The following is a 14,082-nucleotide window of genomic DNA, read 5'->3' on the forward strand; positions in this document are numbered from 1 at the left end:
GGTTTAAAGGGATAGTTCACTATGCTGTACTATATACTATTCTTTACCATTCTATACTATACTAAACTATACTATAATACTATGCTGTACTATACTGAACTATACCATACCATACTGTACTATACTGCGCTAAACTATACTGTACTATACTGTATTATAAACAAGATCCATTAAAGGGATACTTCACCTAAAATAAGATTCACTATGTATGTACTCACAACTATGCTATACTGTATTTTACACCTACAAGGAATTTGCTCTGGTTATTGGTGCATACGATAACCAGAGCAAACATAGAAACATAAAAACATAAAAACACAATAAATACAACACACATAAGAAAAAGCAATAAAAAGAAACAATATATATTTACTCACTACTTACTTCTTATTTACTCCCTTTTTATAATATTTATACAAAGTAACATTTATTTAGACATTAACATATCTAAATGAAATATATATATAATAGATAAAACATTTAAAAAGTGAAGTAAAAAGTGAAATGCAAGATGCAAGACAGTTTTTTCTGTAAATATTTATTTTATACTACAACTGCTGCACACTTTAACTGCTATTTACTACATCCTGTGGATAACTGTACTAGACGTGAAGTATTTGTGCTCTTCATAATCCATTTTTGCACTATTTCTATTTGCACTACTCTCATTCTTTCCACTGTGTGATTTTGAGTGTGAACATATCAGAGCAGGGAGTTGGGCTGAGTATATTTTTAGTTTTATTTCTGTAAAACAAAAAATTCAGTAGAAGGACTGAAATACAGATGAACACATGTGGATAGAGGACAGATAAGGCGGATAATTGTAAACCATGGCGAGATTAAAGTATCTTTTGATCTAAGAGATATCCTACAAACTGTGTAATCGAATAATAAATTATTTTCTCAGATAAATACATATTATTGAAGGTATAATAGGTAATAAAGGTGTTTTAATATAAATATAAGACACTCCATACCGGCTGGTGGCAGTAATGCGCCAAATCGTCAACCGCCAATAAAGCCCAGAAGAAGAGGAAGACGGAGAAGAAGAAGGGACACACTTCCGGTCGTGGGCTCCATCATCCACCACCAAAATGGCGAAGATCGCCAAAACCCACGAAGGTAAATTTCCTTAAAGAATTAAACACAAACAGCATATTTTTGCAGAAGTTTTCATTCATAGATGAATCACGAACTGTTACTGTTCACGTTCCGGTGTCTGAACCGGTAGCTAGCGGGTTCACATGTTGTGTTTTAACGTGATAATCTTCGGGCCGTGATGCGACACAACGCGGACCCTGAGATAATGGCGCTGGGTGCTAGCTTGTTAGCAGCCGTTAGCTCCCCCTCTACAACGGCTTAACGTCTTTATCGTCAAAATTGAGAATATCTGACTTCTAACTAATGTTAATTATTCTCAAACGCATATTCTACTGCACATCCAGCGTTGGATGAATCACATTTCACACAGTTTGGTGGAATTTATTTTCTGGTCCCGGTGAATCTAGATTAGCACCACGACGTCCCCCACACGTACACACGGAGCTACAGCTAGCAGCCGCGTCCCTTGTTTCACAAACCGGGAACTGGTTAATGATTTCGTTTGGTCGACGTGGACCAGGATGCGAGTTTTATACAATCTATATCTCGTCTATACGGGGCCGGCCCTTCTATGGTGTCATTAATGAAACATAGGGTTCATATTATGGGCTTTAGATTGTTTTACACTCCACGGTGATGTAGTTCAACTTGAAATCGACTCCATTTTACACATTGTGTATTTTAACGACCCCCTCCTGGAGCAAATCCGATCAGGGTCATTTTATCAAAATGCAAATTAAATCTGCCTCAAATCTTGTGTGTTCGTCACATGGTGTGACCGTGGCGTCACAGTTTGATAACTTAAAACACGAGGCTGTTATATCTCCATAGTGTCAGTCCTAGATTCATTTGATGTTTCAAAGGTGAAATATGTATTCAAGCCTCAGTGATGTTTAGCAATAATTAATCCAGAAGGACTCTGATCAGCCAAGGAAACCAGCGAAGGGTTTCTCCCAACAGACCGGAACACAAACAACCTCTTCCACCATCTGTGCGAGAATCATGTCAAACGGTACAAAGTCTGGATGAGAAGCACCAAAGTGCATTCAAGTGATTTTAAAGCAAACCCCACACTCGGATGTTACGGCTTCTCCTTGTGGTGCAACATATGGCAAAAGTCACTAACATGGAAGGAAGCGGCAGCTGCCGTTGGACAGTCGGTTGAACAACTGTAGAAAACAAACAGGCCTTTCTCTAATTAACGGTTTCATTTGTCTTAGGAGGAAAACTATAGAAAATGATTCACACATTTCCCCCTCAATTCAAATGTGTGTTTGCGAGATTTCTCATTTCCTATTAAATGACCCATTGTGTTATGTTCCCCGTACACATTTTTCCACAGGGAGTGGTTTTTGTAATTTTATAGTTTCTCACTTTTTTGTGTCCATTTTCCTTTTAGATATCGAGGCCCAGATCCTGGAGATCCAGGGGATGAAGGCCACCCTGCTGGAGGAAGGAGAGAAGGGAGTAGGCCTTGTTTCCACTGGCTTCTTTGACCAGGAGATCTATGGAGGCGAGGACAGTCGCTTCGATGGATACGTCACCTCCATCGCTGCCAATGAACAGGAGGATGTAAGTGTTCCCTTACCCAGAGCATTGATACTAGCTTCCCTGTGTGCTTATTAAAGTTTGATGGTAGTTTGTCAGAACTGCGAAAGACACTTAGGCATTTTGCACTTTTCAATAATGTGACCAAGTCAGTGAGTCTCTCAATATAAAACTGGTTTTATATTGTTATATAAGCTCTGTTGTAGTTCCACTTGTTTCCTGGGGCTTGATTGCTCCCCTGTGTCTGTTGCTTGTGAGCTAGGAGAGTCTTGCCGTTTTGGTGAGATTTGACTAGACTCCTTTTCTCTTTCTTTCCTCAGGATGATGAAGAGGACACGTCAACAAGCTTGTTGGGACAGAAGAAGCCAGGGTACCATGCACCTGTCGCAATACTCAATGCCATTCCTCAGTCAGACGAGCAAGTATGTGTTTATTGGATGTCTCTCAAATATTGATGTATTTCACCCAGTTAAGGCAACTTTAGAAAAATCTTATGAAACTATAATTCTACTCTGTCTCCTAACTTCGTTTTGCAGTACGACCCGTTCGCAGAGCATCGTCCACAAAAGATCGCAGAGCGTGAGGACGAGTACAAAGCCCGGCGCCGACAGATGATCATCTCTCCGGAGCGTCTCGACCCTTTTGCAGACGGTAAATTTAGCTATTTTATTGTTTTTCATTAATCATTCCCCGTGTTGTCCCCTTTCAATGGTTGACTTTTTGTGACCCCCCCCCCATGATTACCAATGGTTTTACACTCTAGTTTTGCTGTTCAACCCTTCGAACCACAGTGCAATAACTTGCTGCCCAGACTCAATGCCTTCCCTGTGGTCAATCCTGTGTGGCACAGGGAATTCTTGTTTTGTTGTCATTTTACCTTTTCTTCCTAATATATGATCTTCATACGCATCAACTTGCAACTTAGCAAGAAATGTCCGCATGGTCTCGTAGTTTGTCTTCAATATTTTCGTTTGGGGAGAAATTGTTGTCGTCCGTTTGTGCAAAATACAAGTTCTACCCCGGTGTGTTCAGTAGAATAAAGCAAAACCTACTGTAGGGTTACCATGCTGTTCAGTGGGAGAGGTGGTTAGGTGCTCAATGTTTTTCAACATGGCAATTTTCCTAACGCACATGGGTCGCAGATAGGTTGTGTGTGAGTCGAAGGGTTAACAATCCCATGTTAGCGTCAGCAATGGGAAGCTGTGCAGGAGGAGGAAGTTTGAGGGTTAGACCGAGCTGACAGACAAGAGAAATAGGCGTAGTCAGTCCAGAGTCAGTTGTATTAAAAAAAAAGGCAAATCTGATCTCATTTGTCCTCCCAGTGCCTTTGTCTGGTCTATAAGTTGCATCTCTCGCAGTAACAGGACACTGCTTATCAAGAGTTGTCAGCTTTTCTTCCAGAATTGGAATCCTAAATTCAAGACCTAGCTAAATGTAATATATTCCTTAAAATGGAGTAAGAACATGCTAGATTTTCAGTATTGTGTAAAACAAATACTTATAGGTCAGCTAGTTATCATTATCATTAATTCTTGCTTCGGCTGACAGTATGAGCTTAAATGGCCTGAAAGTCTCAGGTTCGTAGGTAGGGCTCATGTGAAGCCTGCATGTAGAGAGAGCTCTTTGTACAAAGTTGTCATGTAAAGATATTTTTATTTTACAACTCTCTCTGTAAAATAGAAATATGTTATCAAGAAAAATTGTGTACCACAATTCCACAGGCCCATACTAACTGTCCTTAATTTCTCTCCTACAGCAGTACTGCTTTGCCAGTCCTGTACTGCACTCTGTTAAGGGTGCAGCAACTCCTCCTGTGTAGGTTATGGGGAACACAGAGAGCTGTGAACTTGTCAGATTGGTCAGGGTCCACTGGCTGCTTGTTTGGGGCCTTTGAGGGGAATCAGATGCAGCCCAGCCACAACAAACCTCTACCCAGAGAGACTCTTTAGTTTTTCAATTTGGCGCATCAACATCCAAAAATTATGAAGCTTATCTAGCCCATGCATTCACAGTAGAAAATTGCTGCCCAAATATTTGAAGGATTATATTTGCCTTTTGATTTGATCAGTTTGTCCTGAAAAAGAAGTCCACATCTAAATGTGTGATGATTCAGTGCCACTCTGAGTCACTGACAAAGGCCTGTTATACGACATCTGGGCTTGAGTTATTATTTTCTCATTTTTACATAAATGCAAAAGTAGATTCTTCGATTTGATAGTACTGTGGTAGTTTCATTCCATGGTGTAACCTCACTTCATTTTTAGCTGCTAGTATCTGGACCAAAGGGTCTCGCATAAAGTTTCTAGTTTTAAGGTTATGCCCCAAGAAGATGCTTTGCTTTTTTGAGTGCCATAAATCAATGCAACACAGGTGGTATTCTGTTGTGTGTGAGTTCAAACCCTTTTCCAAAGTGTTACTAATGGTAAAGAGAAATTTTCTAGGCTTCTTTTCTGCCGGTTGAAGTCTGACTGCAGAAGGACCCTTGGCACTGAAAGTGTACGTATTCTGAAGAGCACAGCCCAGGACCCCTGCATCAGTGATGGCTATAACTTCTTAATCCACTTAAAGAAAACACCACAACCACAGCTCTTCTCTCTATGTATCTGCTTGTTTTTCATTAGAATGATATGACTGTATTTTAGAAAGGCAAATGTATATTTGTATGTAATTCAGTAGGTCTTTGTTTTGTGAATCAACTGTTTAAAAAAAGTGGAACATAGTTTATCTGTTGGTTAAGAGTCAGGGTTAGCTGGCTGTGTTTGTTCTTGCTGTGATGTAATAACTTGGGTCCCTGGAGTGTGAACTGATGAGTTTCCTTTGTTCTTGTTGGTGCTCTTTCGCGCAGGGGGCAAAACACCGGATCCCAAGATGCAGGTCAGGTCGTACGTGGACGTCATGTTGGAGCAGAACTTGTCCAAAGAGGAGGTAACCATCCTGATGTTTCTTTCATTTATTCACCTACTGCAAACCTGCCCTGTGCTTTGTCGCAGCTCCGCTGTTTCATTATCCTGATGTTTGTGCCTTTTTACCAACAGAGAGAGATTCGTCTGCAGATGGCAGAGAAGGCCAAGACAGGGGACCTGAAAGTTGTGAACGGGTCTGCTGCCGCCGCTGCAGCAGCAGCCGTAAAGCGCAAGCGTCGCTGGGACCAGACAGCTGACCAAACCCCTACTACTAATACTACACCCAAAAAGATGTCCAGCTGGGACCAGGCCGACACCGGTGCTGAGGTGAATCGCTTGTTGCTTGATTTAGAGCCTTATCAGTGCATTACTGTGTAACTTGCTGGAATCCAGTTATATGAGACTATGTAGATGATGTGCATTTTTTCACTCTGTTTCTAATCTTTCTTTGCTTTGTCCCCTGAAGACTCCAGGACACACCCCCGCACACACCCCCTCAAGCACCCGATGGGATGAAACACCTGGCCGCCCTAAAGGCAGTGAAACCCCAGGGGCCACTCCCAGCACCCGTATGTGGGACCCCACTCCAAGCCACACACCCTCAGGCGCTGCCACCCCTGGCAGGGACACCCCCGGCCACGCCACACCTGGCCACGGTGGAGCCACCGGTAGCGTTCGTAAAAACCGTTGGGACGAAACACCAAAGACAGAAAGAGAGACTCCGGGTCATGGGAGCGGCTGGGCTGAGACCCCACGAACAGACAGAGGAGACGAGTCTGTGGGCGAGACTCCAACTCCAGGGGCCAGTAAGAGGAAGTCTAGGTGGGATGAAACGCCCGCCAGTCAGATGGGATCCTCAACACCTCTCCTCACCCCTGGGAAGACTCCCATTGGAACACCAGCTATGAACATGGCTACCCCAACACCAGGTTTGAATTATACCCTCATTTTGTCATATTTACTTGTTTTTCAGGGTCAATCATGAATTACTCCCATGGATCCTCATGCCCCTTTTGTTGTCACATGTTTTTGAGTCTGTATCCGCTTCTGTTTTCTTCAGGTCACATGATGAGCATGACCCCAGAGCAGCTGCAGGCGTGGAGGTGGGAGAGGGAAATCGATGAAAGGAACCGGCCCCTCACAGACGAGGAGCTGGATGCCATGTTTCCAGAGGGATACAAGGTCCATACTCATTTAAATACCTCACAAAATAATTACTTTATGTAATATAAAATGACTTGGCAGTACTGACGGATGATTTTGCTTTTCCACAGGTCTTGCCTCCTCCAGCAGGTTATGTGCCAATTCGTACTCCGGCCCGCAAGCTGTCAGCCACACCCACTCCTATTGGAGGCATGACAGGTTTCCACATGCAGGTGGAGGACCGCACCACGAAACAGATGAATGACCAGCCCTCAGGAAACCTCCCCTTCCTCAAACCCGATGACATCCAGTACTTTGACAAATTGCTGGTGAGCATAGACAAAGACATGCATCAAACTTCATAAATTAAAATAAACATAGAACATGTTCCCTGTCCGATATTCAATGTCTGGCGCGTTTCTTTGTGTTAGGTGGAGGTGGACGAGTCCACGCTGACCCCGGAGGAGCAGAAGGAAAGGAAGATCATGAAGCTGTTGCTGAAAATTAAAAATGGAACACCACCCATGAGAAAGGTTGGTCACTTCCTGACTCAAATTAATTCCTACTCCACCTTTTTTAAACCATCCAAGAAGAGTCAAAAATCTCGACTGTTAATTTCCTCTCATCATAAATGCTCAACAGAGACTTGTAACAGCATAAAATAAAAACCATCAGATCTGTTTCAACTGAGCGTCTGACTGACCGACCCCCTCCTCTTTTCAGGCTGCTCTGCGTCAGATCACCGATAAGGCTCGTGAGTTTGGAGCGGGCCCCCTGTTCAACCAGATCCTGCCGCTGCTCATGTCGCCCACGCTGGAGGACCAGGAGCGCCATCTGCTGGTTAAGGTCATTGACCGTATTCTATACAAGCTGGATGACCTGGTCCGGCCGTACGTGCACAAGGTAAGCTCGCTGACAAGACATGCGATCAGTTAAGTGAGTTGTGTCTGAGAAACTAACTGTCTTCTTGTGTTCAGATCCTGGTGGTGATCGAGCCGCTGCTGATTGATGAAGACTACTACGCCAGAGTAGAAGGCAGAGAAATCATCTCTAACTTGGCAAAGGTAACATTAAGATTCATAAATTCTGTTTGTCTGGGTCCTGCGAAATATTCTCGCCTGCATGACCAGTCTGTGGTCACATCAGGGCTAGTCCTTCGCTAAATTGATTCCAACACGAGAACCAGCAGATCGGACATTTATTCCCTTCTGTTCTCACCCTGCACCCGTTGGATACAATCACATCAGTGACAGAAATGTGTTGTTGAGTCCATAGATATGAAAGAAATCCAGATCCGCACTAACATTGAATGGATTCTTGGTTTGTCTTCATGTCTCTGCCCTCATCTGAATGTATGTCTCAGATTTTTGACGTGTGTCCTCCTCTCTGTCCCAGGCTGCTGGTTTGGCGACGATGATCTCCACGATGCGTCCTGATATCGACAACATGGACGAGTACGTCAGAAACACAACGGCCAGAGCCTTCGCTGTGGTGGCCTCTGCCCTCGGTATCCCCTCTCTGCTGCCCTTCCTCAAAGCTGTGTGTAAAAGCAAGAAGTCCTGGCAGGCTCGACACACGGGCATCAAGATCGTGCAGCAGATCGCCATTCTCATGGGCTGTGCTATCCTGCCCCACCTCCGCAGCTTGGTGGAGATTATTGAACACGGTCAGTCAAGTCTTTGTGGTTATAATTTTCAAAATACCAAATTCAGTTAAGGTTTTCAGTGACGACTTTTTTTGTCAAACTAAATTTGATTGATCCCAGATAGTATGAGAACTTTCAAATGTGTTTTTAAAGGACTGGTTAAAATGTATTTTATAATGTACAGGTCGTCATTTTAATCCTCTCAAATGCATTTATTAAATGGGTAACATGTGCTTGAAACCAGCAGACACAGTTAATAACATTTCACCAGACACCATCACTGTGTGTGGGATCAAATGGGCTCACTGGTGTTAACTGTGTCCACAGGTCTGGTGGATGAGCAGCAGAAGGTGAGGACCATCAGTGCTCTGGCCATAGCTGCTCTTGCAGAAGCTGCTACTCCCTACGGTATCGAGTCATTCGACTCCGTCCTCAAGCCGCTCTGGAAGGGTATCAGACAGCACAGAGGAAAGGTGAGAAGTCAAAATAATAAAAATTATGAAGGTATGAACTGTTTTCAGTTTTCATCCACATCCAGTGAAATAAGTTTGCATTCACATTTCTTTTCCTCTACGTCACCAGGGTCTGGCTGCTTTCCTCAAAGCTATTGGCTACCTGATCCCACTGATGGACGCTGAGTACGCAAACTACTACACCAGAGAGGTGATGTTGATCCTGATCAGGGAGTTCCAGTCCCCTGATGAGGAGATGAAAAAGATTGTGCTCAAGGTAAAGACAGGATAAAGGAATATATTATATCTGGGTGTGATGCTCAGTTTGGTTTCGTCCTGCGATTCATTCTCGCCTGTTCAGCCTCCTCGTGGCTGCTTCAGGGCTAGTACTTCGCTATAATAACACCAACACGAGAATTAGCAGAGCTGACATCAATGTCGCCTTTGTTCTCACTCTGCAACCGTTGGTTACATTTACAAACCTGGACTTATCTGACCTGTGGTCCGAAGGTGCATTTTATCAGCCCCCTGTTTGTTTAACACCTTTTCAGCACTTTAACAACCTGCTACTGTAATAAGTGTGTAGATAAACATAGAAGCCCTGGTTGGTTGTGTCCTCATTTTACCTGGTTTAAAAAAGGTGGAAACTCTGATCTTCTCCTTCTCTAACCGCCGCTTGTGTTCTTGTCTGACAGGTGGTGAAGCAATGTTGTGGCACTGATGGTGTGGAAGCCAACTACATCAAGACCGAGATCCTGCCTCCGTTTTTCAAGCACTTCTGGCAGCACAGGATGGCTCTGGACAGACGAAACTACAGACAGGTCAGCAAACACAGACGCTCAAGCCCAGTCCCCGTTCACACCTGGAATTTACATCAGTATTTGAAGGGTTTAATTACATAAGGATTCTCATATTAAGGTTTCAAACTGTTTCTCTCTCCCAACAGTTGGTGGACACCACGGTGGAGTTGGCCAACAAAGTGGGAGCAGCAGAAATCATTTCTCGCATCGTGGACGACCTGAAGGACGAGGCCGAGCAGTACAGAAAAATGGTGATGGAGACCATTGAAAAGATCATGGGCAACCTTGGTGCTGCTGACATCGACCACAAGCTGGAGGAGCAGCTGATCGACGGCATCCTGTACGCCTTCCAGGAGCAGACGACAGAGGTGAGAGGAGTCTAGGGTTTCCACGACAGGACCTTTATCTCGACAGGATCTTTTCTGTTATTCATTTCATCCCTTCTGTTTCCCTCAGGACTCTGTGATGCTGAACGGCTTCGGCACCGTGGTGAACGCCCTCGGGAAGCGGGTGAAGCCCTACCTTCCTCAGATCTGCGGTACGGTGCTGTGGCGTTTGAACAACAAGTCGGCCAAAGTCCGCCAGCAGGCCGCTGACTTGATCTCCCGTACGGCTGTGGTCATGAAGACCTGTCAGGAGGTACGATGTGAAGACTTGACACACAGATTCAAAGACGTAAACTTTTAACTTGACTTAGAAACTGATGCATCTGTTCATGTTCTGCCACTGCAGGAGAAGCTGATGGGTCACTTGGGTGTGGTGCTGTACGAGTACCTGGGAGAGGAGTACCCCGAGGTGCTGGGCAGCATCCTGGGAGCACTGAAGGCCATCGTGAATGTTATTGGTACGTCAGCTTACTTTATACACAACCCTGGTTTTCTCTGCAGGAAATTCAGATTTCAGAAAACGAAGGTGATAAGCTAATGAATCGTTTCCCTCTCTCCTCAGGTATGCACAAGATGACTCCACCAATCAAAGACCTGCTTCCTCGTCTGACTCCCATCCTGAAGAACAGGCACGAGAAGGTGCAGGAGAACTGCATCGACCTGGTGGGCAGGATCGCTGACAGGTCAGTACAATAAACCCTCATCTAAACAAGTGGCGGTGGTGGAAAGTGGGACAAACTTCTCATGCGTGTTATTTTTTGTAGGGGTGCTGAGTACGTGTCGGCCAGGGAGTGGATGAGGATCTGTTTTGAGCTGCTGGAGCTGCTGAAGGCTCACAAGAAGGCCATCCGCAGAGCCACCGTCAACACGTTCGGCTACATAGCCAAAGCCATCGGGTGAGTCGACCAGCTCCTCATCAGGATCCTCAGAAAACACCCAACCTGTGTATTTGTCACTCTTGAGGTTCTCTGGTCCTAACCCGATCTTTGTCCTCCTGTCTCCTCTCAGTCCCCACGACGTCTTGGCGACTCTGCTCAATAACCTGAAGGTGCAGGAGCGTCAGAACAGAGTCTGCACAACCGTGGCCATCGCCATCGTCGCTGAGACCTGCTCGCCCTTCACGGTGCTGCCTGCACTCATGAACGAATACCGCGTGCCCGAGCTCAATGTGCAGAACGGCGTGCTCAAGTCCCTCTCCTTCCTGTTCGAGTACATCGGAGAGATGGGCAAGGACTACATCTACGCCGTCACGCCACTGCTGGAGGACGCACTCATGGACAGGTGAGATAGAAAACGAGGATTTGTGTTTCCTCTGCTCACGTTAGTTGTATCAGTGTTCTTTGAGTAGTTTACTTGCTGTTACCAGTAAAGTTACCTGACTCTGTGTCTCTGTCGTCCTGCAGAGACTTGGTCCACCGGCAGACGGCGAGCGCTGTGGTCCAGCACATGTCTCTGGGCGTCTACGGGTTTGGCTGTGAAGACTCGCTGAACCACCTCCTCAACTACGTGTGGCCCAATGTGTTCGAGACGTCGCCTCACGTGATCCAGGCCGTCATGGGCGCCCTGGAGGGGCTGAGGGTCGCCATCGGTCCCTGCCGCATGTTGCAGTACTGCTTACAGGTGGGTTTTTAATAATGTTTCAAAAAATAAACTATTAAATAAGGATTCTGTCACAATATGTGATTAGGGATTTATCTTTTCAGTCCTTAAAATATCTGAAACTTTAGCAGAGCAATGGGGAAGTTGTTCTGAGATGTTTTGTTCAACTTGTGTTCCAAAAACTTTAAATTTCACTGAAGTAAAAGAGAAAAACCTCAAATCACAACATTGATGAAGCTTGAACCAGATAAATTAAGTGTTTTGATAAATGAAAGGACAATTATTTAGAATATATTAAATGTCTTGGTGCTGTAAACTGAAGTGGTGTATCTGTGAAGTGACTTTGGGTTGTCTGAACGTTGTCTTGTATTAAATCTACTGTTGTGTTTTCTCCAGGGTTTGTTCCATCCAGCGAGGAAGGTGAGAGACGTCTACTGGAAGATCTACAACTCGATCTACATCGGCTCACAGGACGCCCTCATCGCGCACTACCCACAAGTCTACAACGACGAGAAAAACATCTTCGTCCGCTACGAGCTCGAATATGTCTTGTAAATACAAATTGATGCGCTCTCTGGTTTTCTCTCCTCCCTCAACTCTATCGTCGTCTCGGTTTAAATCCGAGTTGGTTTTAATTCAGCAGCTTTATGTTGGTCTTTCCCGGGGGCTGAAGTAGAAAGTCCACGTCCTGATTGCCACTTAAATGATCCTGGAAAAACAACAGTGAAAATAGGGAATATGGGGAAATGAAAGAAGGAACTTTGTCGAGTCTGTGTATTGTTTTTTTTTATTTTCCCTGTGAGGAATGCTCGGGGTCAGTTGAGCCTTGCCTGAAGGACGCAGCGCCGTCACGATGATGTTTTAAATACTTTTGATTATTTTTGTTGCTTGTGTATCGCTAGTCTTCTGTATCAGCTGTACACACCCAGTCCAAGTTTCACACCTCTGTTCTTATTAGGTTGTTGCTTTATTTAACCTAAATAAAATGTTTGTGTATAAAAATCTGATTCTGTGTCGTGTCAACTTTTTCCTTCTCCGACTTTGACAGATGAATGAGGGGGCTGAGATGATGCAATGAAATGCACATGACCCAGAAAAATGTAAAATAAAATGTTTTGCCACACATAAATATGAAGGTTGTGTTTTCCATTTTGTTATTAAAAATTAAATGCAGGACACTTAAAAGGGCCTTTTTATTTTATTTCATAAAGATAAATGAAAGTTCTGAGAAATGATGGAAGACTTAACATTTTACGAGGTCTTCGCCCATTTCCTGTGCGTCCAAGTTTTGTGCAAAACCAGGTCAGTGGTTTTTGGTAGTTGAGTTTGTTTTGCTGACAACAAATTTCTATCCAGTCTCTTAAATGTGGGAGAAATGTCTTCAGTTGCTCAAGAATATGACCTCATTTTAATACGTACTTATAGATGGTCAAGCTGGAGAACTCTTAATTCTTAACGTTTTGTTAACACTTCACATTCTACAACATAGTAAAGTGACAGAACCTGCCTGTGAGTCTTGGGGTTAAGTGTTTCCTTCCAGACGACAGAACCCAGAGATTCAGAGACTCAGAGACTCAGACTGTCGACGTGTGAGTGAACTCAGTCGTTCAGCCTCCAGACCCTCTCCTGCTTTTTATGATTTAACATTTGAGTATATGAGTAGGAACAGTGAGGAGACTTAACGACGTAACACGACCGAATGAATTTCACTTTAACTAAAAATAAAAGCAATGAACGGCTCCCACACACAAGCATGAAGAAGAAGAACCTCCCCCACTCTTCCTCCCCCTCCGCTCACACACTCAAATGCTTTGACCCAGATTTTCCAGGCAGATGCCACCAGGCCCTGGGCCTTGTACCACTGCTACACACACATATACATGGACATTCATATAGATATGCACATATATATATATATATACATACATTTAAAACATTTGTTTTTCAATGCAGCTGTTTGGTAGTCATGTTTGTTGTGTAGTGTTTTATCATATAAAAAATAAACAATGTGTCTTCAGTTTCGTTGTTTAACAAAAACGAAATCTAAAAAGTTTACGTGTTTTGTTTACAATGTGTGTGTTCAGTCACGCTTAAGTAAATCATAATTAAATGTTATTTCTGAAAAGTTGCTTCTTTATTGTGGTCATGTTGTGTTGTCTCTTATTTTGCTGCTCAGGACTTGAACATGCAGTGATGACCCACATCAGTCTCTTCACTTCCTCATCGCTCTGTCTATTCATTTATCATGCATGTGTGTGTCTGTGTGTCTCTGTGCGTGAGTGTATCGCTGTGTGTGTGTTTCTGTGTCTGTCTGTGCATGTGTGTCTTTCTCCTTCTCTCTGTGTGTGTGTTTCTGTGTTTGTGTCTCTGTGTATGTGTGTTCATGTGTCTTTCTATGTGTGTCTCTGAGTGAGTGTGTTTGTTTGTGAATATGTGTGTGTCTCTCTCCCTGTGTGTGTGTGTCTCTCTCTTAGTGTCTTAGTGTCTTTGTGTGTATGTGTGTGT

The 14,082-nt window shown here is 44.0% G+C and overlaps 1 protein-coding gene across 5 annotated transcripts; it reads left to right on the forward strand.

The window, feature by feature from the left end:
- Positions 1-995: 995 nt before the first annotated feature.
- Positions 996-12,584, forward strand: sf3b1 (splicing factor 3b, subunit 1). 5 transcript variants are annotated; one of them, XM_062403048.1, is made up of 24 exons: positions 996-1,122; positions 2,501-2,673; positions 2,970-3,071; positions 3,186-3,300; positions 5,495-5,574; positions 5,685-5,879; positions 6,019-6,481; positions 6,613-6,734; positions 6,827-7,024; positions 7,127-7,228; positions 7,419-7,598; positions 7,673-7,759; positions 8,091-8,361; positions 8,668-8,813; positions 8,923-9,069; positions 9,488-9,613; positions 9,739-9,960; positions 10,049-10,231; positions 10,325-10,436; positions 10,541-10,661; positions 10,743-10,874; positions 10,987-11,259; positions 11,382-11,598; positions 11,974-12,584. In XM_062403048.1, exons 1-24 carry the CDS (start codon positions 1,095-1,097, stop codon positions 12,130-12,132), a joined length of 3,954 nt encoding a protein of 1,317 aa, XP_062259032.1. In that variant the 5' UTR covers positions 996-1,094; the 3' UTR covers positions 12,133-12,584. The 5 variants fall into 5 exon arrangements, 4 of the variants coding, with proteins under 4 accessions (XP_062259032.1, XP_062259034.1, XP_062259035.1 ...); XM_062403049.1 differs by lacking the exons at positions 996-1,122; positions 2,501-2,673; positions 2,970-3,071; positions 3,186-3,300 and adding an exon at positions 3,326-5,145; XR_009924043.1 differs by lacking the exons at positions 6,019-6,481; positions 6,613-6,734; positions 6,827-7,024; ... (13 more) ...; positions 11,382-11,598; positions 11,974-12,584 and adding an exon at positions 5,091-5,145 and having other exon boundaries at positions 5,685-5,746.
- Positions 12,585-14,082: the final 1,498 nt, after the last annotated feature.

Source organism: Platichthys flesus, chromosome 13 (assembly GCF_949316205.1).
Source record: "Platichthys flesus chromosome 13, fPlaFle2.1, whole genome shotgun sequence".
Lineage (NCBI taxonomy): Eukaryota > Metazoa > Chordata > Actinopteri > Pleuronectiformes > Pleuronectidae > Platichthys > Platichthys flesus.